The sequence below is a fragment of the Lactuca virosa genome, chromosome 7, assembly GCF_052849685.1.
Source record: "Lactuca virosa cultivar CGN04683 chromosome 7, Lactuca_virosa_CGN04683_v6, whole genome shotgun sequence".
Classification (NCBI taxonomy): Eukaryota; Viridiplantae; Streptophyta; class Magnoliopsida; order Asterales; family Asteraceae; genus Lactuca; species Lactuca virosa.
This window is the reverse complement of record NC_136432.1, coordinates 121823340-121850453: the sequence shown is the minus strand read 5'-3', so window position 1 is coordinate 121850453 and position 27114 is coordinate 121823340. Positions and strand designations below refer to the sequence as shown.

Genomic DNA, 27114 nt, shown 5'->3' with positions numbered 1-27114 from the left:
AATGGGCCTAACCCTAGGGTTTATTTCAAACCAAACATACAATAATGGGCCTAACCATGGGGCCCATCCCCGGGATTTATTTCAACCCAAACATACAATAATGGGCCCATTGGGGTGTATTTCAACCCAATCATACATGCAAGAGTCACAAAGATAGTTAGCATTCTACATAACACAATCCGGTGGGCCGACATTGGTGCATTCGACCCACAAGTACAGTGAGAAGACTCACCTGAAGCGATTACTCATAATAAAACCACATCAGTAGCTAAGATTGGTTTCCAACTGTTTAGACACCTACAATCACATCAATCCTTGCTTAGCTCGTGTCACACATATTACATGTTGGTACTTCATAATATACTTCTTCTTCACTTTTATTATCGTTATAGGAGTTGAATTGATACGTGTTTGGATCGCTCCAAATCCAACTAACACGAATCAGGTTTCTATCACCATAAATTATTCAAATATGGAGCTTGAAACCACAAATGATATCAAATTTGTTATTGAATACTGTAACACCCGGTTCCCGGTACGTATTTTAAATTTAAAAATTTTTATGTCTTTACACTGGAACTCGGCGAGTTGGAGGCCCAACTCATCGAGTAGACTAGACTTTCGATGCGGGTGTTAAGTAACCTACTCGACGAGTCGGGTACCCAACTCGGGGGGTAGGACTGTCTGAATGAAACCCTAATATTTAGGGTGTGCACCCTATTTAAACGCCTTATCTCATCCCAATCCAGCCTCCATCGTCCCTCCCAGTCCAGAAAAACCCTAACTCGAAACCCTAAAGCATTTGGAGTGTTCTTGAGCCATTTTTGTGTGTTTTTGGTTGTTTAAATCTTGAAGAAGGAAGTGAAAGCTTTGACCTGAGTAACCCTTGTAAGGGTTAAGAGTGTGTAATGGTAAACTAAAGAAGGTTGTTATTGATGGGTTTTATACAAAAGAACTTATGTGCTCATGCAAACCCTAATGCTTGGATCTAGGTTTCTCTATTGTACATGCAATTCATCCAAGGCTCAAGAAACCCTAATCTAGCATATGCATATCGAAATTATCACATAAGAGCAGATCCAAATGATTACCTTTTGATAATGGCTTGAATCTTCAAGTCTTGGAGCTTAGAGTCACAAGTGTCACTCCTCTAATGACTTACAAACACCAATAACAAAAGAATGATCTTGGAGAGAGGTTAGAGGCTTCTTGAATTCGGCTCTATAGCTCTTAGGAATAAGGTTAGCCGATTTCTGTAGCATAAGGGCTCTATTTATACTGTAGGCAGGTAGGGTTTCAGTCAAAACCCTAATGGATAGCTTAAACTCTAAGCAGCCCATGGAACCTTCTGGAATAAGGCCATGGACGAAAATATGATGGCCTCCCATCATAATTTCGTTCATCACTTTGATCCATTAGGTTTCCTAGCCCAAAATCCAACTATCACACATTTGACAGTTTAAGTCCCCTTTCTTCAATTAATCTCTTTTAGTCACCAAATTAATTCTTAATTAATCTATGACTAATATTAATTAAATAATATGATTTCTCTTATTAATATATTATTCTAATAATATATTAATGAATCATAACTAATCCTCTTTCTCCATAAATTATCCTATCAAGTTCCTTTGGTGAAGGCAACCCAAAAGGACAATGCACAACCGGGTCAAGTACATACCAAATATAGTTATGGGCTTAGACACTAATCCAACAGTCTCCCACTTGGATAAGTCTAATAACTAAATTTACAAGTATGACTTCGCAATCCGATTAACAATCGTAGCTCTCAAAGACGTTGTCAAACTCTGATCTTATCAGTAACCTGTCCTTTAGATAAGGGATCATATATTCCTCCATACTATATATCGTACAGACTGAGACATGGATTTAAATCATTCTCTCTGTCTATACCTTGTTTCCCGACTTCTGATTTATGATAACTGACAAAAGACTACAATTGAACACATCAACTTAGTCCCGGCTTGGCCAAATGCTTAGGGTGTCATCACTAAATCATCGAGGGGCCTACAAATATCGCTTTTATCCCACTTTGGGTAAAAGGAACGGATAAACTTCGACTCAATGCTCGCTTGTACTCACTCACTGAATCACACACAACAATACGTTTTATAACACCAAGTTACTGGTGTGTTTACATATTATCAATATGCAACCGACTCGCAAGATGCAACTCACACATCTTGGTTTCAAGAATATAAGATATTACCGTCTCACCAATCACTCGTGATAAAATCCATGAAGCAATCCAAGTGAGCGTGGGTTTAATCTAATACTCTAATCTTATAGGAGCACTCATGAATTCTGTAGCAAACTTGTGCTATGACTAGACGCTTTAGTCAATCTACAGACGGATTCATGACAGTCTTCTTTCATACCTACTTCCAAAGTATGAGCGACTGTGGAGGGTTTGAATAATCTTATTATTCGGGAAGTCAAAAAATGCAAAGTGAAACACAAGAATAATACTAATCCTATATGGCCCCATACCTTTGAGTATAAGTAAAACATATTTTATTTAATCGCCATATTGATTACTCATTATTTGTTGTTTCGGGTAATTAACTTCTTACTTGAATTATAACGACAATTGTCCCATGCTCTTAGCATGCACACTATGCTTACCTATGGTCCTTACTTTGTGAAATAGTATAATTGAATAACATTTTCAATCACACTCATTTCATAATTCCCAATCCCTACCACAAGTGTGAGAATACCAAATTCTTGCCACTTATAGAATATGTTAGATTCTAACATTTTATGCAACTGTCCTTTCGTAATATCATAGCGCCAAAGTCACCAAGACTTTGCCAATGAAATTACAAAGTGCACTATTGGAGATTGTTACAAGACAATTCCATAGTCATGAAGTCTCTCATTTAAAGTACATTCCTTTGAACATCCTTCTTGCATAGAAGTTTCTAATCTAGACATAGATTCTTAACGTTCAACTCCCAATAAGGAAACATTTCCATATTTTCCATATGACAACTCATTCTAAATAGAGTCTTATCTATTCAAAATAATGTCAATATGGTCCATCCATTACTATACTTCCAACTTATCACAAGTGATCAATCCTTGGCGAACCTTAGATTGTCTTTGACAGTTGTTTAATTATTTTAATCAAAAACGGTTCTAGTCATTTTTTCCTTCTTAATGCCCTAGGCATTTGGAAAATTTTAGAACGGTTGAATTTTACAGCATATGCAATCGATCCTATACTCGAAGCGTATGGGACACGATTCATAACGAAAAACATGATACTTTACCAGTTTCTTGCTATAATATTTCCATAATATTTCTATTTGCCGTGTTCTCAAAATTCGAACTATGAAGAGGGATGCCGAAATCATAATCGAACTTTGAGAATGCAAATAATAAATATATCCTTGACTAAATTCAATTAAAATTTATCGATCTAAGCTTTTAGATTGGAAACGAAGTACAACATTCTCTCCCTTAATTATGGCAAAAACAACTTTTCAACCCCTGCAACTTTGCAAAGTGAAACTTTTGTTTTTCTATAATTAATATTGCCAACTTGCAACACTTATAATAATAATAATCATGCTCCCACTAACATGATGATTATATCCATTCAAGTATAACATTTATACTCCCACTAGCTTTGACACGTATTCAGAAAACAGTTGGACTTCTAGAAGACAATACATATTGACTTCTAAAGTTCATATTTCCAATACGATGTGCTTCGATAAGCCTTTATCTAAGCTTCTCAAACTCGTACACCTATCTCTTAGACAGCTCACATGTGTGTCTAAACTAATCAGAACTTATATTACTAAGTCCTAAATGTTCAGACTAATTGCCAAATCTCACAATTCAAACTATGAAGAGGGATGCCGTAATCATAATCGAATTTGAGAATGCAATTTACATAATCGCTATCTTCTTAAAATCTCTCTTAGTGAAAGTGTTTCCTCGCAATCATTTTCATGAAGGAGAGAAACCTTATGACACTTAGATTTTATGGTGCATGTGTTCCTATCCATGTGAATTTTTCATAAGCATAATCATAAGATAAGGTTTGTGACAAATTCAAACTCTTATGAACAGAACTTGTTCATTCTTAATTTCTTGCCATCAAGGGTCCCACCATTGCTTCGAAGTTACTTAGCAGCTCACCTATGCCAGTCAATGTACTTTCATTGATCAAGGTGTTTGCTCTTATGCATTCAATTGAGAACTCGTAGAACTCATATGCATAATCACTCAACTGGATTGGCACATAAATAAAATTTTGTCAACACGATAGGTCACAATCCTCAAGTCGTGTGCTAGTGTTTAATAGGTTTACTTCTTGATTTGTTCTTGAAACTTTTCAAGATCTTTAGACTCCCACTGACCTCTTGACATATTAGATTCTCTTATCAAGAAACATTTCTTGAAAAAAACAAATATCCAAGAGTTAGTGTGTGTTTATCTCAAGACAAAACTACACGCAATTTGGTACTAGTTGTTCTTTGTCTTATTTAAGACATCACATCTTACCAAAATGCGCAAGTGTAAGAACATTCCTACTTAAGATTATCTCACCCAAGTCACAGTCTTGGAGTATGACTCTAAGACTTGATTTTGGAACGAAGTACGATACATCTTATTGGCTTAACCAATTCTTCATTCCTCTTCTTAGCCAGACTAGTGCACTAAGGTGTCCTTAGAGGATGAATTTTAATATGGTTACCAACACGATACAAAAGTACTCTCCCTTCTTCTTATATTGGAGAAACCTTTTATCTTTCTGCCTTCATTGATTCTACTTATTCGTTCTGCTATCCATTGAAACTTTCCAATGATTCAGAATTACACTTAATCTTGTAAGTATAACCACATTTACTATACCTTTAGTAAATTATGACAAATAACGTTATCATTATTTATGGTGGACTTGACTAGCGCACATCATTGTGTACTAGTTTCTTTAGTCCTTCACTTGACTCACATACTTATGTGAACAAGGAATTAGCCTTAATTACTTAAGTACCAAGATTTCCATACATCATACAATACAAGTTGTATGATTCTAAGTTTCTGTCCAATTGAAACTTAGGCGATGGAATCTTTCCTTACTTAGAAAATTATGACATTACCATAAATAATATAACTAAGAATCACATCCATTTCAACATTGCTAATAATAGAAATACACAAACATCAATTTTCATAACGATTTCATTGCAAGGATATAAATAAATAGGTCAAACCAAAATTTATTTTATTCATAAAAGCAGCGGAAAACAAGTCCTTACAATGCAACAATCAAATGAAAACTATGTATCTAAGTATCCCTAACAAATCTATCATAACTTTCTAAGCTCAAAATCTGATCTTCGAATTCATGCGATTGTAATCCATTTCTTCGTGATCAGACTCATCTTGCTTCTTCCATCAAGCTTCCTCTCCTTTCTTCGATCCTGCAAAACATCCAAATGTAATCTTATCACATCATGAATTAAGAATCAATGAATAGGAACTTAACAGAGTTAGATAGTGGATTTTACCTGAAGTAGAGCCATACTCCTTGACTTTCCCATCTCTTGGGCTCTTCAGGTTCTCATGGCAGATCTGCATCCAACGCCCCTTCTCTTGGCAGCAGAAACAGGTGGGTTCTTCTGGAATGTCCATGGAAGCATGGTTGGTTAATTTACCAGACAAATATGCTCCATTGCTTTGTCGAATCATCTCTGACTCAGCAGCAATAAGCATGTAAGTTAGGTCAATGAGGGTTGCGTCAATATCCATCATATAATACTCTCTTTTGAACTTATTATATGATTCAGGGAGTGACTGAAGAACCCAGTCCATAGCCAACTTCTTGGGAAAAGTCGCACCCAACATTATCAACCTATCGATGTGTGATTTCATCCCTAAGACGTGAGCAAACACAAGTTTACCATCTTCATGTTTCATTGCCAACAGGGTTTCAGTGACCTTGAACCTTTCAAGTATTCGATCTTGTGGGTTTGGTATAACAACGGGAGGAGGTGGAGGAAGTGAAACCAAGCTAGTCCACGAGGAAGGGATTGATCTTTCACATTCATTGTGGAACAGACATTCACTTTGAGCAGGAAAACCTTTTTCATGGGATTCGGGAAGACCATTGTTAGAATCAGACATCTACAAAATAGGAAAAATTCAAGTTAGTTGATTGAGTCCTTAATAAAACACCCAAATGAGATATTAGGGCTAGGATCCAACACAATATCCTACAAATTGGAAGATGGATGCCGTAATCCAACTCGCAGAACATTTGAGGTAAGTGAATGATGATTCACTAATTTTCCACCATGAAAAACGAAAATGAGATTAAGTTTTAAATGTATTGAAAACTCCTAGATCCTTTGAGATTCATTGAACTTTTCAATGGCATGTTTAAATCTCGATATGCCCCTCGATTTGTGATTGGGATGCCGAGGATCACAAAACAGGGTGTGAATAACCATGCAAATATACATGGTGCCCCCAATGTTACAATCACCTATTCGATGTGCCTGTTAACCACACACGCTCCATCAAACTATGACAAACATCGAGTCACCCTTTGCCACCTTTGCTTAGAACCCAACTAGTGTGTCAGTTAACCACACACGCTCCACTAACGTCTTAGAAAGGGTACACAATGTAATTTCATGGAATTGCATCAATTCACTTTTCCCTAAAGTAACTAAGATTGGAAATTTTGTAAAACATTTAGTTACTTAATTATTCATTATACTTTTAATGAGGAGAGGGTTTGCCATATCCTACCCGTTCGGCTAACAACCCTCCACCAATCAAGGAAGTGGTGGGTGAGAGTGGACACCCATTAAACGGCCATTTTATAGGCCATAATCTTATACCCCCCCCCCCCCCCTTATAGATCGGCTTCGTGAATGAGGCCAACTAACAGTAAGACTAGCACTTCAGTTATACATATATATAATATTAGACTTTTAATTTTATATATAGTATAAGGGTGTATTTTACACTTTTAAAATACTATGTGGTCTAATTTAACAAATTATACTTTTAATTTAATTAAATGTAAACCATATCATTATGGATTTATTAACTCTCTTTTAATTATACACTTAATTAATTTAATAAAACCATAAGGATGCAATTTGAACTTTTTCAAAAATTAGGGTTTTAGAATTTAACATTTAAAAATTAAACTTTTAATTAAAGTTTAAATTCCAAAACTTGAGGGCAAGTTTTGAAACATTTCAAATCATTAGGGTTTAGAATTTAAATATTTCAAAATTAAACCTTTCAATAAAAAATTTAAATTCCAAAACTTGATGGCAAGTTTTGAAACCTTTCAAAACTATTTAGATCAAAATACAAATAATGAAATTAAACAATTAATTGGTGATTATCTATTTTGACCTAATCCAATTTCATGCAAGATAATTGTCCAAATAATTCAAATAATTTAACATTTATCTAATAAGGTAACCATTATCTAATTAGATAACAAAAATCTCTTATTTTGACAAAGAGAATTATAAGGAATCAATAAAATTTTATTAATTTGAAACAGTTATGGTAATTATCCTAAGTCAAAATAGGCAAAAATCCTGAAAAACTCGTCTGTTTGACAGCCAGACTCGCCGAGTCACCATATGGACTCACCGAGTTCATCCTACTCGACGAGTCCACAATGGGGCTCGACGAGTTTATCAGGCAGATGGCCAAAAATTCGAATTTAAAGCATGAATGAATCAACAAGGCATCAATACAATAGAAATCAATCATCGCTCTGATACCACTGATGGGTTTTATACAAAAGAACATCCTATGTGCTCATGCAAACCCTAATGCTTGGATCTAGGTTTCTCTATTGTACATGCAATTCATCCAAGGCTCAAGAAACCTTAATCTAGCATATGCATATCGAAATTATCACATAAGAGCAGATCTAGATGATTACCTTTTGATAATGGCTTGAATCTTCAAGTCTTGGAGCTTAGAGTCACAAGTGTCACTCCTCTAATGACTTACAAACACCAATAGCAAAAGAATGATCTTGGAGAGAGGTTAGAGGCTTCTTGAATTCGGCTCTATAGCTCTTAGGAATAGGGTTAGCCGATTTCTGTAGCATAAGGGTTCTATTTATACTGTGGGCAGTTAGGGTTTCAGTCAAAACCCTAATGGACAGCTTAAACTCTAAGCAGCCCATGGAACCTTCTGGAATAAGGCCATGGACAAAAATATGATGGCCTCCCATCATAATTTCGTTCATCCCTTTGATCCATTAGGTTTCCCAACTCAAAATCCAACTATCACACATTTGCCAGTTTAAGTCCCCTTTCTTCAATTAATCTCTTTTAGTCACCAAATTAATTCTTAATTAATCTATGACTAATATTAATTAAATAATATGATTTCTCTTATTAATATATTATTCTAATAATATAATAATGAATCATAACTAATCCTCTTTCTCCATAAATCATCCTATCAAGTTGCTTTGGTGAAGGCAACCCAAAAGGACCATGCACAACCGGGTCAAGTACATACCAAATATAGTTATGGGCTTAGACACTAATCCAACAGTTATGTGTAGGAGTTGAGAGGAGTTGATCCCGACATCGACGATAGTTCAGTTTCTGCATGACATTGAGGTGAGTTACCCTCCGGTAGAAGTGGGTCTAAGGCCAAAATGTCGGACCATTATTAGAAGCTTGTAGTTAGATGATTGTTTGGGTGATAATTGTCTGGTATGCCTCTATCTGTTATGTTCTATGTGCCAGTATGCTATGATTCTATGTGGTAGTGGTAGGGGTGAAATAGTCCCCGATATCCGGTGGAAATAGACCGAAGGGGAGGCTAGCACCCAGATATGCTAGGCAGTTATCCGGTTGAAATAGACCGAAGGGGAGGCCAACACCCAGATATGCTAGACAGTTATCCGTTTGAAATAGACCGAAGGGGAGGCCAGCACCCAGATATGCTAGGCAGTTATCCGGTTGAAATAGGCCGAAGGGGAAGCCGGCACCCAGATATGCATGGCTCGATATGTTATTGTATGGTATGTGGTATGATGGGCGAACTCAATAAGCTTTGTGCTTACGATTTTCTGTTTTGGTTTAAGGTACCCCTTCGTCGAAGGGGAAGGAGCTGGCACGGTAGCATCTCAATAAGCTATGTGGCACGGTAGCATCTCACACACATGATTTCCGCATTTTGAGATCCATGGGATTGTACTCTGACATTATTACTATTGATTATATGATTTTTGAGACATGTGATTATGGTTTTATGGATTTATATGATATCGATGATGTTTTCCATTAAACTGTTTTATAAGTAACATAATTAAAAACAAAATTTTTGGTCTTGAAATTTTGGGATGTTACAAATACACAGTGGAATAAGATAGAAAAGATAAAAACTAATGAATAGGGACCAATTAGGTAGCCATTGCAAGGGAAAAACAAGAAACAAGTAAGTGGGATAGTGTGGAGATCAAACTAGAACTATAGCTTGAAATTAGGTGAAAACAAACCAAGACCTATTAGTTTGATTTTGAAATCAATATTATGAGTCACGTCCTAATAAAGATTGAGTTTTGAATTGTAGCAACAATTTACAATAAACAACTGTTTAATTTTGATTAACTTCAGAATATATCTTTTGATTACAACTGAAAGGAAAAATGACTTTATATAGCCTTACAAATTAACGTTAAAAAGAAACTCAAAAGACATTAATTATTATACCAATCAAAGGCTACATTAAAAGGTTAAATTGTGACAACCGAGGGGTTTCCATCTGTCACTGATCACCATTAAGAAAGAGTGGGAAAAATAGATGTGATAACTTAATATTATAATATTTGATTTTGAGATAATAAAAATCAAAAGTGTCGTTACATTTAATGTTAAAATGACTATTAGGCTAAAAAATAAGCGTCCAAAAAGTTGTATCGTTTTCTAAGCTGGTTAACATACTTGGAAGGTACTCGTTAATATGATCCCAATGATATAAGATTCGTAAAAATCTGACTCCAAAAGAAAGAGTTATGGATTTAAAAAAAAATAGAAATCAACTATGTAATTAAAATTAATTAAGTCAAAACGTTACTTAGAGATTTGTTGAGTTTTGACTAAATTTGCAAAATGGAGATTCATATTACTCCTTAAGATAAAAACTTTAAGACAAAGAATGCCGATAACGGGATTCATGCGAGAGAGATGTGATTTTTGTATAATCATTTATTTTTACCCCCGTTAGGCACAAAAATGAAAGTCAAAACTAGATAAAACAACCTAAAGGAGAGTTGTAGTATCCATTGAAAACTATAAAAATTTGTGCACTCACCAACATTATGTTGACGTTTTCAAAAATGCATGTATTCTCAGGGAGGTGAGTGGGGAGGATAGTCATGCTAAGGAGGATGTCTTCAAAGAAGCTTTCTTGAATTTAGTTCTATGTGTTCGTCATTTCTACTTATGTTTAGAATATATGTTTGACCTTTTAAGCAATATAATCTCAAATAGATTATAATAAATAAAAGTATCGTTTCTGATACCCTTTTGTGTTATGTTATATATATATATATATATATATATATATATATATATATATATATATATATATATATATATATATATATATATATATATATATATATATATATGCCTCGATCAAATATCCCTACGTCGCATAACCTGTCATTTCCGTCGCCGGCTGGCGGTGTGATATAAATAAATACTGTAAAGTCTTGGGAACTGATGTCTTGGGATGTGGAAAAGGCGGCTTTTCAATCTCCAAGGCGTCCATGCATACTCCACATGTAAAGTAGCTTCGCATCCCACAGCAAGTCGCATCCAAGTCTCCTGTCACATCCAAATATCCCAATGGAACCGAGTAGTCCATCGAAACCCAAACAACTTTCGCATCTAAGTCCTTCGGAACCAACAACAAGTAAATCACATCCACGACCATCGGAACCAAGCTGTTCGGAATAAGAGATGGCTACTGAGAATACCAACTGATCACAAGTTTCGAGACTAATCACAATCGCAACCGATCTCCTGAATCAGATGTCTTTCGAGGATTGCAACCAAACAACCTCCGAGAATCACAAGTAAATCACACTCAGTCGCACCGAAAAAATCCGACTCCAACGCGTTCCGATTGTTCGGAACGGGTCGCAACGCATCGCAACGAATCCCATTCGTTCCGACTCCAAACAACTATGATATGTTCTGATTCGTACCGACTCCAAATGACTCTGATCAGGGGCAGGCCTAGGGGGTCCATGGTGGCACCGACAACCCCTGACTTTTCCAGCCACAGTGGAAAACTTTTTGAAAATTTAATTTTTTCTACTACCGTGCAACCCTGACTTTTCAGTGCAATCCCTACTGTAAAATCCTGCGTCCGTCCCTGACTCTGATGTGTTCCAATCATTCATAACCGGCTGCAACTCATTGCATCCGATCACAATCGAATTGGAACTTGAAGTCACATTTGCTACCAATCACAATCGGAATGAAAGTTGTTGTTGTAGGAGCACACATAGCTTCTGATCATTCCCATCCAGTCGCAACTTACGGTCGTAAACACTTTAGATCAGATTGGAATTTAATATTGGTGAATCGCAATCCATGAATGTATCATGACTTGTGAACCGATTTACCCATCTTATCATTATTTCTTTGAAAGCTTAACACTTATTTTTAAAGTACGTCTCCTTAGCTTTTTAGGGATATAAAATACATGTTCAATTTTTTTTATATTATTCAATGATTTTTCAATGAACCCATTTAAGTCTGCTATTTAATTTCACTCTAAGTCATTAAATATAAGATATGCCTTTGATAAATTTCATTATCTATAATTAACCATGGAGTTAAGATACTATGCTTAAATGTTACTACTATTTTAACTGAACAATATTTTAGTTTTTGGACCCTAAAATCCGTACAAGTTTATTAATCCATTTAGTTCTAATTAGATTAATTATCTTGTAATTAATTTAATTTAACCATAATTAGATAATTATCTACCAACATTTATTTGAAGTAAACAACCTCTAATTAATCAGATTTTGTTCTAATTACTCGGTGATAAGGCTTGACTCCCACTAGATTTATCCCACATTTAACCGAATACCTCAAAGCCCAATTTCATTATTAAATCAATAAATATAAATATTTAATCTACAATTGCTCCATCAGAAATTAAAATAAAAGCCTAAAAGTTATAAATAACCTAATCTCTACAAAATGAAATGAATGTGATACCTCATGCTAAAAGACATCCCTTCACCTTTAGATGACCAACACACCCTCAAATCACTAGTGATGCCTAACTCCGGCGAAGCCTCCCTCCCTGACCACATCTTGTTCTCTGGCGATAAGGATTCAACGGGGTGGGAAGTTTGATTCGAACACGTATACTCCTCCTTTACATTTATTCATTTGTCGGAGAAGACCACGAGCACCACCATAACGTCCTACACCCCACCCCCAATTGGAGTTTACATCAAATTAATCAACATTTCTATAAGACCTATATATTTAAATAAAATATAAGTTATAAAATAGTTGACAATTAAGAATGGAGTAATGTTATTATATGATTATTCTTATTTATTTTGATTTAGACATAATCTCATTAAATATATTCATAATTACTAAATTCCAAAATAATAGTCTTCTATTTATTAAATTTGAGTTGCTAAAAAGGAAATCTGATAGATAATCGAAAAAGAAAACATGGGGTTACATGCAATATCTATTTTGGAATCGTTTGTTGCTCTGATACCTACTGGTGCGCAGGGAAACATGGGAAAATAATGAAAAACCCTAGAACTAGGTAAACCGATCGTAGGTGTTGATTCTCATACGAATGACAGTCCTGATTTCTTCCAAATTAGTTGATTCACAAACATGTTAATACCCACATGTGAATACCGAATCAAGGCGTCAACACAAAATGCTACAACACAAAATCATACAAAGAATTTGGTATTGGAACAAAATAGGCAATGGATTATTATTTCTCCCAAAACACTATTCTCCAACAAAAACAAACGACCTTAAACAAAAAGTCCAAAAGTCAAACACAAACACCGTATCATTTCAAGCAAATCATGTACTACTTTAGTACAATGACAATTTAAATCGTCCTGTATTTTCAAACATTTTTCTCAACCACATTATTTTTTACAAAAATAATAATAATAATAATAAATACTCTTGTACTATAAGTAAAGGACCTTCATGTCACCAAAAGTATTTACCATTGCAATTGATTATCAGTGTGAATTTAGAATCACGTTTTCATTCTATCATATAGTTCATGTATGGGACTGGTAACGCTTCATTTACGAAGCATCAAAAGGTGGTGCAGTACAAGACTTGTGCAGCATTGGCCACCAAGTAGGATTGCCATTAAGGTATACAAGGCATCAGCTGCCAAAATCGGAGAGGAGTCCTCGACAAACTTATACAGATATACACGAAGAAATATGAGGTGTGTAACTCAAGTGGAGAGAACGAAGTCAGTGCAACACCCCCCAGCTTTTGGGAAGTTGATCACAGTTCTTAGCATCGATGGAGGTGGAATCAGAGGTCTTATACCAGCTATTATACTCGACTTTCTTGAGAATGAGCTTAAGGTATAACAAGCTTCCTTTGATTTCTCAAAATTTTAACAGTTTTTTTGTTTGAACTTGTATGATATCTTTGCCATCTTACAAATCTGATTTTTGTTCTCAGAGAATAGATGGTGAAGACGCAAGAATAGCAGACTATTTTGATATAATTGCTGGGACAAGTACCGGTGGTCTCATCACTGCGATGTTAACGGCTCCGGATGAAGATAAACGCCCTGTATTTGAGGCCAAGGACATCAAGAATTTCTACCTCCAAAATTCTCCCAAGATCTTCACTCAAGATTGGTAATAACTTCATGTAATTAAGTTGAATTTGGAAATATTATGAGCTTAATCATCCAAAGAAAACGATTTGTAGTATTTCACCCTAATTGAATAAGAGAATATGGTCTTCCTTTTTAGAAGAGAATAGTCTTTTTAAATGAGAATATAGACTATAGGGCATTTGGGATAACCTTGTTGGAAATGTGTCGTCCAATGTGGTTGAACTTTCGAGTTTCATGTTATGTTAGATTTAGAAGTAGGATTAGATATATGTTTGGGCTAGCCTTTTAAAGAAAATGAGAATAAAATCCCCCCCCCCCCCCCCCCCCCCCCCCCCATCTCATACACACACTACACACTCATTAGAAGGAATTGCTAACATGGTTACTTCCATTCCTAGTTGTTTTCTTTATTTTCTTTCATGAAAATAAGGAAGTCACAAGGAGGCATATATCTATTTTTTCTTTATTTTATTGTTTCTCATATTTGTCAGAGCATAGTTGTTAACTCTTTTGCACACTATTCTACTTACCTCTGTTTGGACTTTATTATTTAAGGCTCGCTCACTGAAAAAAAAAATATTGACATAAGTTTTAATTTTCTTGAAAAACAGCAATATATTTAAAAAATTTATAAAGAGCCTAATGGGGCCGGTATATGACGGGAAGTACCTCCACAACTCCATAAGGAAGAGGCTTAGAAACACCAAACTAGAAGATACATTAACTAATATTGTTATACCAACCTTCGACATCAATACACTCCAACCAACAATCTTTTCCAGTTATGAGGTTAATTTTCTCTTTTTTTCTATTATGCGGTGTATTTATTATTGTCTCTAAGCATAAACATTATACAATAAAATGTCCATGCCATCTTTTTCTGTTGATAGATGAAGGAAAAACCATATTTGAATGCCTTGCTCTCGGATATTTGCATCGCAACATCAGCAGCGCCAATTTTTCTTCCACCACATCATTTTGAAACCAATCATCAGGGACAGAAGCATGAGTTTAACCTAGTTGATGGTGCTATGGCAGCAAATAATCCGGTAAAATACTTATTAGAACTATTTATTTGAAAAATAAAATCATTTGTTAATCTGCTTTAATATTTGGGAAAATGACTTACCAGCCCAACGAAGTTTTCAAACCGTTCAAAAAACCACAATCATGTTTTGTTTGTTCAAAGAAATCCAACGAACTTAACATTTTGTCTAAAAAGCCTAACTAAGTTACACTTTCCTGAAAGTCAAATAAGAGAAACAGATGACATGGCTTATTACCCTATCGGGAAAATAACTTGTTAGACCAACGAAGTTTCCAAAACGTTTAAAAAACTTCAATCATGTTTTGACTGTTAAAAAAAAACCCAACGAACTTAAACAAAACAAAATTGTGATTTTTTGAACCGTTTGGAACTTTGTTGGACTTTTTAGACAAAAGGTTAACTTCGTTGGGTTTTTTTGAACAGACAAAACATAATTGAGGTTTTTTGAATGGTTTGGAAACTTCGTTGGGCTTTTAAGTCATTTTCCCTTAATATTTCTCAATGACCATCACAAGATGTAGATCATAAAACTCACAAAAATAAATTGAAGACACGACATGATCAAATAAACAAACCAAATGAATCAGCTTGAGCCATTTATCACTCGGAATTCATATATGAAAACTTTCTTTTTTCTTCGCATATTGATAATACACTTGACTTCAACAGTACAAGAACTATAAAAGTTTTGTGATAAATAATTTGAAAGATAAATATATTATCGAATTCTCTTCCTATGGCCATCAGTTCTTATTTATTTTTTCTTCTGTAACAGACACTTATTGCAATGGGAGAAATTGCCAAGCAACTTACTCGCAAAAATAATGACTTTCACATACCTCAACCCCTTGAGTATCGTAGATTTTTGGTTATATCTATTGGAACTGGTGAATGCAAAAAGATATGGAAATATAACGTGAATAAGGCTTCAAAATGGGGCGTGTTAGGATGGTCGTTGAATGTCTTTAATTTGTCGAGTCCTTTACTTGATATTTTCTCTCAAGCTAGCACTGATATAGTTGATATCCACCTTTCGGTTCTCTTCAAAGCCCTTGACGTTGAAAAAAATTACCTACATATCCAGGTTTGTTTATAAACTTTATGTTATTACTAAAAAACATTGGCTTAAAAATATAAAGCGTCCCAAGGAACTACACATACAAATTTAGATAGGAGTTAGCAACCCGTGTTTATAATTTTAGCTAGAATCGTAGCTATAGATTATTAATTTGCATAGTGATGATCTTCCAACATAGAATTCTATGAACACAGGAGGATGGATTAGAAAGGACATTGTTTTCACTACATAGAGCCACGAAGCACAATTTGGAACGTTTGATTGAAACAGGTGAACGCTTATTAAAAAGGAAAGTTTCCAAGGTCAACTTGCAAACCGGCAACTTTGAGCCCTACAGTGAAAAAACTAATGAAGAGGCCCTCAAAGAGTATGCAGCTTCATCAATTGTTATTGGATTCATTTATTTACTCTGTGACTGATAATGTATTTTTCTTGGGACAGCTTCGCGAAACAACTGTCTGATGAGAAGCACCTTCGTGATCATAGATCACCATGAACACCAAAACCCAATCCAGGTCCATCCATCGTTTAAGACACAAAGACTTATTTTTGGGGCATTCGGAAAGCTTTAACATTTGTACTGAGTTGGTCCTAAATCTATTTTTATGCATTCTAGATTCTTAAACTTTCAATTTGGTGTCAAATAAAGCATTATGCGAAATTTGAACTTGGGTCAACATAATTGGTACACATGGCATCCACATTAATTTTTCTATTAAAATTCAAAATAAAATTTTAAATAATTATTGTTTTTATTACTATTTATTAAATTTAAATATTATTAACATTAGAACATGAAATCTCTACACGTTTAATTATGAGGATGAAATTAGATAGTTGTTGATTAAATGAATTGATGGTTGAATACAAGATTTAACTACTTCATCATGAGGTGCATGAAATGTTCAAATCAAATCCAAACCGGATCGAAAAATCATAGAAACTTAAATTCAAATCTAAATCAAAATCATGGAATCTTCAAACCATTATCCACTTTCTTCAAACCAAATCCAAGCCAATTTTTAATGAAATTGCAAATCGGAGACCATAAATGCATATTGTATTTTTAAACAAAAACCATATCGGAAACCATAAATCCGGGAGACCATAAATCCGTGAAACCATAAATCAAAGAAAAAAATCCTTTGTGAATGGTCATTTGGGTTAGCCATTATTTGATAGTTGTTGATTAAGTCAATGTCTGATTAAGTCAAACCCAACCTCGTATCATTTCCAATAAAAAGCATATCAATAAGAGGCATATTAGAGACAACATATAAGATGGAATCATAGGCTTCTAATTGTGGTAACAAAAAGTCTGAATCTAACCGAGTCAGATTTGGGAGCCTCTTATAAGACCTAGTAATAGCCATATCAAATAGCCCCTCTGATTTGTAACCCTAAACGCTAACATACACATAATCACACAACGACCTCATCTAAATAACCCTAGATCTACGACCACCACAACTAACTGCTTCTCTATATCTTATCCTTCATTGACATACAAACAAAAAATGGAGATATGAGCATGATTTATCCATGTGTGTGTTGTGTACAACGGGATTAGAGGAGGATATTATTGATATTGGTCTGCCTTCCTCTATATTAGATGTTTTCACTTAGCAATAAACCATATGCCGGAAACAAAGAAACGACCTTGTCATGGTCTCTCTCTCTCTCCCCTATCTTCAAACCCTCTCTCTAACTACCTCTTTGTGTTTAACTGTAGGAATGATTTTTATTTTGTGTTCGTGTTAGGTGTATATTTAATTGTGTATGAATGTTTAACTCTTTGTGATGTCGATTTAGTAGAGTTGTTCAATGGGAAACAAGGCAATGTAAGATTACCTTTGATAACTTTTTTGACAAAAATCTTTCAAATTTAAATTTGTGGTGCATATGATAACTTTGAGGGACAGTGGCATAATCGAAAAGTTGAAAATGGTGTGTATTTGAGAGACATGGTCATTATCAGAAAGTTGAAGATGGTTTTATGGGTAAAACTAGATGTTTGATGTTGTTTGTTGTTGGTAAAGTAATAATGAAACTAGCATCAAATACTTCATATGTCTGAATCTTAGAATATTTTTGTTGAAACAACAACTATGCTTATTGGCTTTTATTATTCGAATTTTCCTCATTCCTATTTTTTTTTACCATAAATTAGGAAAATACGATTATAAGACACCAACTATGACAAATGAAGCAAGTAATTTATTGGGATAACTCTTTAGTTAAGGTACCTTCTAATGATGAAGTCTTTTTAATATTTTATTTGCTTGTAGTTTATCTTGATTTGTAAAATATCTTCATGAAATACATGTAGTTAAAGGGGGTGTCTTTATTATTTAAGTATATGTCCACTTTATGTTGTAGTTGTTTGGTGGTTCTTACTAGTTGCTATTGGAATACTTAGGGTTTGTTATTTTAACTTCAATTAACTCATGTCGACCCTTCTACAAATTTATGGAGAAAAATCACCACAAAACGATGATTTCACGACATCTGAACATTTAAGTACCTACATCCAGTTTACAATTTCGGAATGAGATATCTTTTCTTGGGTATGTTCTCTTTTAATTTGTTATTCTACTCTTAACTAATGTTCATCTATAAAACTTATTTTTTAAGAGTTTGGGTGTCCTAAGATGATAATTTGTAGGTTCAAAAGCTTTTAACATTCATAAGAGTTGTAAATAGTTTATGACAGTGATAATATGTATATTTTGTAATGTAATTAGGCTCATTATTTGATTCATCACTGATTAAGTTTTTGTATGGCATTTTAGGAGAATTATTCTTTGATACTCACCGGAATGGAGTAAAACTCCTATAAGTTCAATGCATGGCTGAAATATCTTTCATTTTTCAATGATTGCAAGTAATATGAAGCCTATTTGAACCTGAAGCATGTAGGAAATTGCCATACCTAGGTTTTAGAAGAAAGATAAAAACTAAAATGATATATATATATACTTAGAGATCAAAAAACTTTTTTTTGATTTATTTATAAAAAATCACAGCTTTTTATTAAAATTTGCTGAAAAAAAAAATAAAAAATCAATTTTTTTTTTTATAAAATTTTTTATTTTCAAAATTTTTTTCAGCGGATTTCTTTAAAAAGCTGCGATTTTTTCATAAAAAAATTAAAAAAAAAAGTTTTGTGATCTTTAGGTATTTTTTTTATGCATTTTATAATTTTTAGGGTTTTTTTGTTTTCCAAATAACCATTCCCTATATATATATATATATATATATATATATATATATATATATATATATATATATATATATATATATATATATATATATATATATATATATATATATATATATATATATATATATATGATTGGAATCGAATATTATGGTTTGCGTTTCTCTTTGGTTTCAAGCATATTTAGTAACATCTTTGTCGTATGTAAGATTTTTTTTTTTGCTTTTGTTCAGGATGGTTGACATATCGATAGTTAATCTCCATATATATATATATATGACACTTATGCGATCTATATTAAGTGCACAATAAAATATAATGATTGGTTGGTCGACCCCGATAAATTCGTCGGTGACACTTATACAACAATGGATATGATGTGCTTAAAGATAAAATGATAATTTCCGCTAATTGTCAAAATTCCAGATCTTTCAAATGGCACAAAACGGAACATAATTCAGACCCTTATGCTCCATTTTTATGCATTCCTTCAAAGTGTTTAATAGAAAAAGATATATATATATATATATATATATATATATATATATATATATATATATATATATATATATATATATTGTCTTAAACAACACAAAAATATTATTAACTTGCTTTTATTTATATACAATTACTATTACTTGTATTATTTATATTACTATCATTACTGTAGACAAACCCTCTTCCCCTTTAAATAAAAAAACAAAGTGGAGTAATCATTGATTTTCAATCATCCACTCCCCAAGGTGCCGCTGCAAAATTTGTGGTTATATTCCGGAGAGTAATTAATATTTGATTGATGAAATGAAGCTATTAGTTGTTTGTGGAAAGGAAACCATTCTCCATTTTCATTAAAAGTTTATTTGATGCATACATAAAATAAAATAATCGCCTGAAGTACACTATCTTTAAAAAAATTGTTTGCATTCATTGTTTGAAACGGGTAAACGGCTAGTGTGTGTGTTTTTGTGTGTGTGTATATATATATATATATATATATATATATATATATATATATATATATATATATATATATATATATATATATATATATATATATATATATATATCAGTGTTGCAAATATCGGCCTAGGCGGCCAATTAATCGGCGCCTAGGCGCTTGGCGGTCCTCCACCGTCGACGTTTATAGCTAACCAGACCCTATTATTGGACGTGGTCAAAATCGGTCAAAGACGGAGATTATCGGGTCTAGGCGGGCCTAGGCGCCCTAAACGGTATAATAAAAAAAAAAAAAAAAAAACTTTAAGGGCAAAAGTGTCAAATTGTTAGAATTGCTGCTAGGGTTCTTCTCACTCCATTGCATTCATTTCTTTTCTTTTTTGAAATTCTCTCTGTAGTCTGAAGGAATGAAAGAAATCATGAACTGAAGCTTCTAAAACGACGCCATCTTCTTCTTCGATGTCATTTGTCCCTCCTCCGACACCGTCTTTTTCTTCCATTCACGTCGTCGCAGTCCGTCAGTCGTCATCCTCGAAGCTAAACCGGTCTTCGCCTTCTGAAGCTTCTACAACAGTCGCCGTCTCTTGTGTGTTATATAGTTATATAGCAATAATCAGGATGGAATCATCGATCATGGAATTCCCACATATCCACAGCCTCCTGCTATTGCATTCCCTCAACATTCACAAAGTTCCAAATGCAGTAGACAACAGGTTGCAGGTCCACATCTCTTCCCGATGCTATTGGAACCCATTGTTCATAACACTTTTTGCTCCCCATTTTATGCAGACTTGGATGCAAATGCAATTGTTGGTTATTTAGATCTGATGTATTAGGGATCAAAAGGGTTTTTGTAATCATTGTATCATGTTATAATGTTATATTTATTAATTTTTAGTAACTTTTAAATAGATATACTGTTATATTCTTAGGATTAATGTTTTATTTATTAATTTTTTAATAATTAATGGTCCCCGATTAATCCCCGCCTAGCCGATTAATCCCTTGACCCCAGTCCACCGCCGAGCTACCGTCGAGCGATTTCTGCAACCTTGATATATATATATATATATATATATATATATATATATATATATATATATATATATATAAGGTTAATTTTGTTTAATATTAAATAATAAAAATTGCAGTGAAATAACTAAATAAAATTCAATAATAAAAAATGTTTTAGTTATGATGTCACTCTCATAGTTATGAAATTAATCAAGAAAAATTTATTTAAGATGCATTGTATCTAAGTTGGAACATAATACTATAAAAAAAGCTCTAGTTAGCTCTCTTTTACCAAAATAATTAACAAAAACAAATTCTTTGACTAATTCTAACTTTTAACTAACTTAAATAAATAAGCTCTTAATTAAATTAGAAAATAAGTGTTATGCTCTGTGTAATATTCCCAACAATATTCAATACTTCTTACAAGCTCACAAATGTAAAAATATGTGATTTTCAATTTCTATTAGAACTAAATCCCAATACGGAACTAATTGTTACTTATTATAGTTGATTAAAACAATTACGAATTCTAACAATAGATTAACTAGATTAGTTGAATTTTAATCATGAGATCATTCTAAAAAGAACTAAAAATCAAACATTTATGAATCATAAAACTAAAACTAGTTGGTAGAAACACAAGTTAAAAACCAAATCTCAGATTAAGCATATGAAAAGTACGAGTGTGTGCAAAACTAAAAAGTAAGTTTTTTTAGCCAAACATGACTAAAAACAGTCAAAACACAATAAAAATAAAATTAAACAATAAAATCTCATTAATCTAATTGAAACATTCGATCCGAAATCTCTATATCTTCGTAAATCGAAAGAAAAGGGTATAAATCACCAAAAAAAACAATTGTTTGAGATGGTTCCCTAACGTAAAGTTCTAAATTACAAACCAAAATTTACATTTTAAATTTTTTAGGAAATAACCCAAAATCATTTTCATAATAAAATAAAAATCAATTTTGAAGAGATAATTCAATTTTGGGGTAGAATCTATCAATAGACCGAACTACAGAGGTCGAATCTGCCAAATTTGAAATATCATATATTCTTCTTCCTTCAAAAATGGCGCAGCGACATATTTTTCTTTATCTCCATTTTAAGACATAAAAATCTCGGTTCCAACGAAAGCAAAGTGATCATAACCCTAAATACCTTCCCCCTTTATTGTTTGAAACCACCCTCTCCCTCCTTGAAGCCGATAACCGATTAAAACAATAAGAAAAGTTTGGATTGATTTTTTAGGGTTTTTCAGGAAAAAGAGGTTGTCCGAGCTTGTTTTAGACCACCGCCTGACTCAAGTAAGAGTTCCATTGTCTCCCTAGATTGACTCCCAACCTTTCTCTGACACTATGGAGGCCGGAGTAGCTTCCAACAGCTTTTAAATTTCCAGAAAATGGTGATTTGCGAGATTGTGCATACTTAATTGTTTACAGCCAAGTTGAATGAGTTTTGGACTATTATATTTCTGCTAATGATGATATTTAGTGCCTTTTCACTTAGGAAGAAAATCATGCTTTTGAAAAAAGATTAACCATCTCGAAATGATCTTGAAGTTTCATTTATGTGTATTCATCGAGTTTTTACATATTAAACGAATCTGATTAGTTTTCGAACTCTTGAATTTGTTCCATATCTTGTTGCAAGTTTCTAGGAGTAGTGTTTTTCATCCTTAACTCATTTGATCTTGTGTTGGCGTCCATAACCAAGGACCAACGTCATTTCACCTATTTTTACCCGAAAATCCGCAAACCGAAGAGCTTCACTTTTTGAATCCTTTTGGTTCATGAAATCCGATTTTAGCTAAGTCTTAATGTAAAAAACATAAACTACACCATTTATTACAATTTTAGTTGAGTGCGAGTGTTTAAAATAAGAAGTAATCTCTAGCTTAGGGTTGTATGTGTGATTGATGTGTGATTGGTGTGTGTAAACCTATGAATATATTTAGAACCATTCATATCATAATGTATGTATATAAAGATGTATTAAGAGTGTGGTTTAACACTTATATAATCATATAAGAGAATATGTGTGTACAAGAGGATAATACAAGAAGGTTTATGAAATAAAGTATGAATAAGTATAATATATGTATTATCAGAAAAATGGCACACGATCTAAGTACAATTATTATTATCGGTGTAGGTGTCATATTGGGAGAAGTCCATCTATGTAACATCTGGACTTTAAAGGTATATTTTAATTAAGTAAATTATGATTTTTGGGGTTTCTACGACGTGGTGGAGGCACCACCATGATGTGGATATGCGATATTAAATGTGTGTCATTTTTCGATTCCCACGACATGGCAGTGTTCTAGCCATGGCGTGGCGATCATCAGATGACTAAAACCCTAATTTTCCGGGTTTGAACCATATTCAAAGGAAAGTGAGGGATAGAATTTTCTCATCCCCAACCTCCATCGCTCTCTAAACTCAAAAACCCTAACCCTAGCCTTTTTTTGTGATTCTTGGTCCATTTTGGTGGTCTTGGTAGTTTGAGGAAGAAGAAGAAGGTGCTCTAAAGTGTGGATTCAACAAGAAAGCCTCACCGTTCGTCTCTTGTGCATTCTTTGGACCTTCATAAGTGTCCAAGATCCAATCTTTATGTTACTTTCTTCTATATCTAATCCTTTTGTCCTTTAGTCTTCATGTTATGGAAGGTTGGAAGGTTGGATTCCATAATGTTGGCAACTTTGTTGATCTGTGTGGTCATTTTAGTATTATATGTTATAGATCTATAAATCATTGGAGTATTGGTCCCATGCACAAGCTTGGAGTTCATACATTTCTGTGTTTTTGACCTAATATGGAAGAGACATGCATTGCACATGTATGTCCATAAATATACGATTTTTATGACTTTTTAGATGTAGGAGACCCTTTTAGAAGCTATAGAGAAGTGGATTTTGGTGATGAAGTGCTTAATGGGTGGCTGCATGCATTTAGTTGCCATTAAGGACTTAGGGTTTGAGATCTTGGCTTACTGGGATGTCTTTTTGGATAAAGTTTCCAACTTTATCCATCAAGACCTTGGAAAGGATTAGATCTAAGCTTTGGAGCTCTTGGATCTAGAAGAAAACAAAGTAATTCATTAAGTTGTTCAGACTGATTCCCACTGTTGGGATTTCTAAGTTATAAAAATTACATATGAGCAGAAAAACACTTAACCCTTAAGTTCACATGCAACATAGTTTATATTTATGTTTTCTCTATTAATAACAATAAACAATGAATATCAAGAAACCCTAGAGAGAGGCTATGGAAATCAAAAATCACATAAAGATTAGGTTTACATACCTCTTGATTCTTATAGAAAATAATCAAATTTATTCCTCATGGAGTTCCCTGGAAAGCAAGCACTAAAAGCTTGGATGCCTGTAAGGGCTTGTACCTAAAACCCTAATAACTAGAAGATTTGAGGAAAGGGGAGGCTAGAGCAAAATTTCATCTCTTAAGAGTGTGAAGGAATGGAAGAAATTATGAGACCCTAGGGGTCCTATTTATAGCTGATAAGGATGCCTTGGATAAACCTAATTTGAATATAATAATAATATTTATAATTAAGTAATTATCCAACTCCATAATTATCTAACAGGATTAATCTAGAAACCCTAAAAGCCCTAGCCAAAACCGACCATGCTTAGAAGGTGCTTGAAAATCTATTTTGCTAAACTATTGAACAATTACAGCTTAGCCCCTGCACTTCCAATTAATTATAATTAACTCAAAATTAATTCCAATTAATTTCTAATTAACTCTTAATTAAATTTCAAATTAATATATTAATCATATAATCTATTAATAAATAATTCGTTACAATTTGTTAATCATATAATAAATTAACAAATCAACATTTCTCTCCAAAAAGTCATTCTATTCAGTTATCAGTTATGAAGAAAACCCAAAAAGGACATTGCTTCTAATTCAAGAATATACCAATTTAGTTATTAGGTTAGACATCTTAATCCAACAGTCTCCCACTTGGATAAGTCTGTAAGTACAATTACAAGTACAGACCTTGAAGTAAACAGCAAAGAGTGCTTTCAAAGCCACTGCCAAACTCTGATTCAAATAATATATTAGCCCTATGATAAGTAATTAGTTATCCCTTCATTATTTATGATATCTTATGGACACGAGACATGGATCAAAATCAATCTCATTGTCCAAGATTATGTTTCCTGATTTCCCAAATTGTAAAGACTTCATTAGACTTCAAATTAAACATATCAATTAGTTTTGGCTGCGCCCAACACTATAATGTTAACATCCAATCATCGAGGGCCCAATGATAGCGCTTCTCTTGTTATGGCAAAAGGAACGAATAAACGTTGACTACATAACGATAAATTTTACTCACCAAATCATATATGATGCTACGTTTTATAACATCAAGTTACTAACGTGTTTACGTAAGACCAATATACAACCGATTTGTAAAGTACAGTTTATGTATCTCCATTTGAAGAATATAAGATCTTATCATCTTATAATTACTCATGACAAGATCCATAAAGTAACCTCTAAGTGTGGGTTTATGTACTACTTAAAATCCCTATTGTCAAAGTACTCATGAATATTATAGCAGTTCCAATTACAATGTCTTATGATCAATCGACAATCAACAATCAATTCATGACACTCTTTATTCACTACATACTTCCAAAAGTATGAATGACTATGGAAGTTTGAATAACTCAAATTACTCAGGTAGTAAAACATGCTAGACAAAACACAAGAATAAGTAATTGAATAAGGCAATACAATACTCATAAATAATTCTCTATTATTCATTCACCAAATAGTTACACTTATTTTGTTACAAGTTTCAAAATATCACCTAACTACTAAAACTAATATCGTCTCTTAAGCCTATACTCTTAGCATACTAGTAATGTTTGACTTTTCTCTGAGCCTTTGTAAAAGGATCTACAAGCATTATCCTTTGATGATACTCTCTTCACCAGAAGGTGCCCTTCTTCAACGCGATGTCGAGTATAATGGTACTTTCTGTCGATATGCATGGATCTACCATGATCCTTTGGTTCATTTGTCAAAGAAACCGCGCCTTCATTATCACATAAGAGATCCATCGATTCTTGAATAGTGGGAATGAATCTGAGATCTTTAATAAAGTTCTGATGCGAAGCCGCTTCCTTTGATTCTTCACTCGCTGCAATGTACTCTGACTCACAGGTGGAATCAGCCACTGTGTCTCGCTTGGAACTTTTCCATGTAACTGCTCCCTATTCAATAAGAATACCAAGCCAGACTGTGAACAAAAGTTGTCTCGGTCCGTTTGAAAGTTGGTGTCACTGTAACCACTCACTCTTAGCAAAATTGTGTTAGACTTTATCTTGGCTACTGATGAAAAGATCTCATCATATTCAGTCCCTTAGATTTAAGTAAAGCCCTTTTCAACCAACCTAAATTTGAAGGTGTGTAATTTCCCATCCATATTGGTCTTCTTCTTGAAGATCCATTTGCACCCAATTATCTTTCGACCAAGTACATGAACAACCAAGTTCCATATTTGTTTATCATACATGGATTGAATCTCACTCTCTATTGCCTCCTTCCATTTAGCAGCCTCTAGGCCTGCCATTGCTCCCTTATAGTTACTTGGCTAATCTAAATTTACAAGTGTTCTATCACAGATAAACGTATCACCATTTGACGCAATACGGAAGCCATAGAACGCATGTGGCATGCTAACCATATTGGATCGAATAAGGGGTAATAAGTTGGTAACTGGCTCAACTGAAATTTCTTCATCATGTTGAGTGCTAGTTTTCTTTGATGTTCCTTCATTAGATGACTCTTGAATTTTTTCAAGATCAATAGCACTCCTGCT

At 33.7% G+C, this 27114-nt stretch overlaps 1 protein-coding gene across 1 annotated transcript; it reads left to right on the top strand.

Moving 5' to 3' along the window:
* The first annotated feature begins 13301 nt into the window (after positions 1–13301).
* On the top strand, positions 13302–16652 carry LOC145125089 (patatin-like protein 2). The gene is made up of 7 exons (XM_079060578.1): positions 13302–13663; positions 13764–13945; positions 14538–14715; positions 14817–14975; positions 15750–16058; positions 16247–16419; positions 16494–16652. Exons 1-7 carry the CDS (start codon positions 13349–13351, stop codon positions 16546–16548), a joined length of 1371 nt encoding a protein of 456 aa, XP_078916704.1. The 5' UTR covers positions 13302–13348; the 3' UTR covers positions 16549–16652.
* Positions 16653–27114: the final 10462 nt, after the last annotated feature.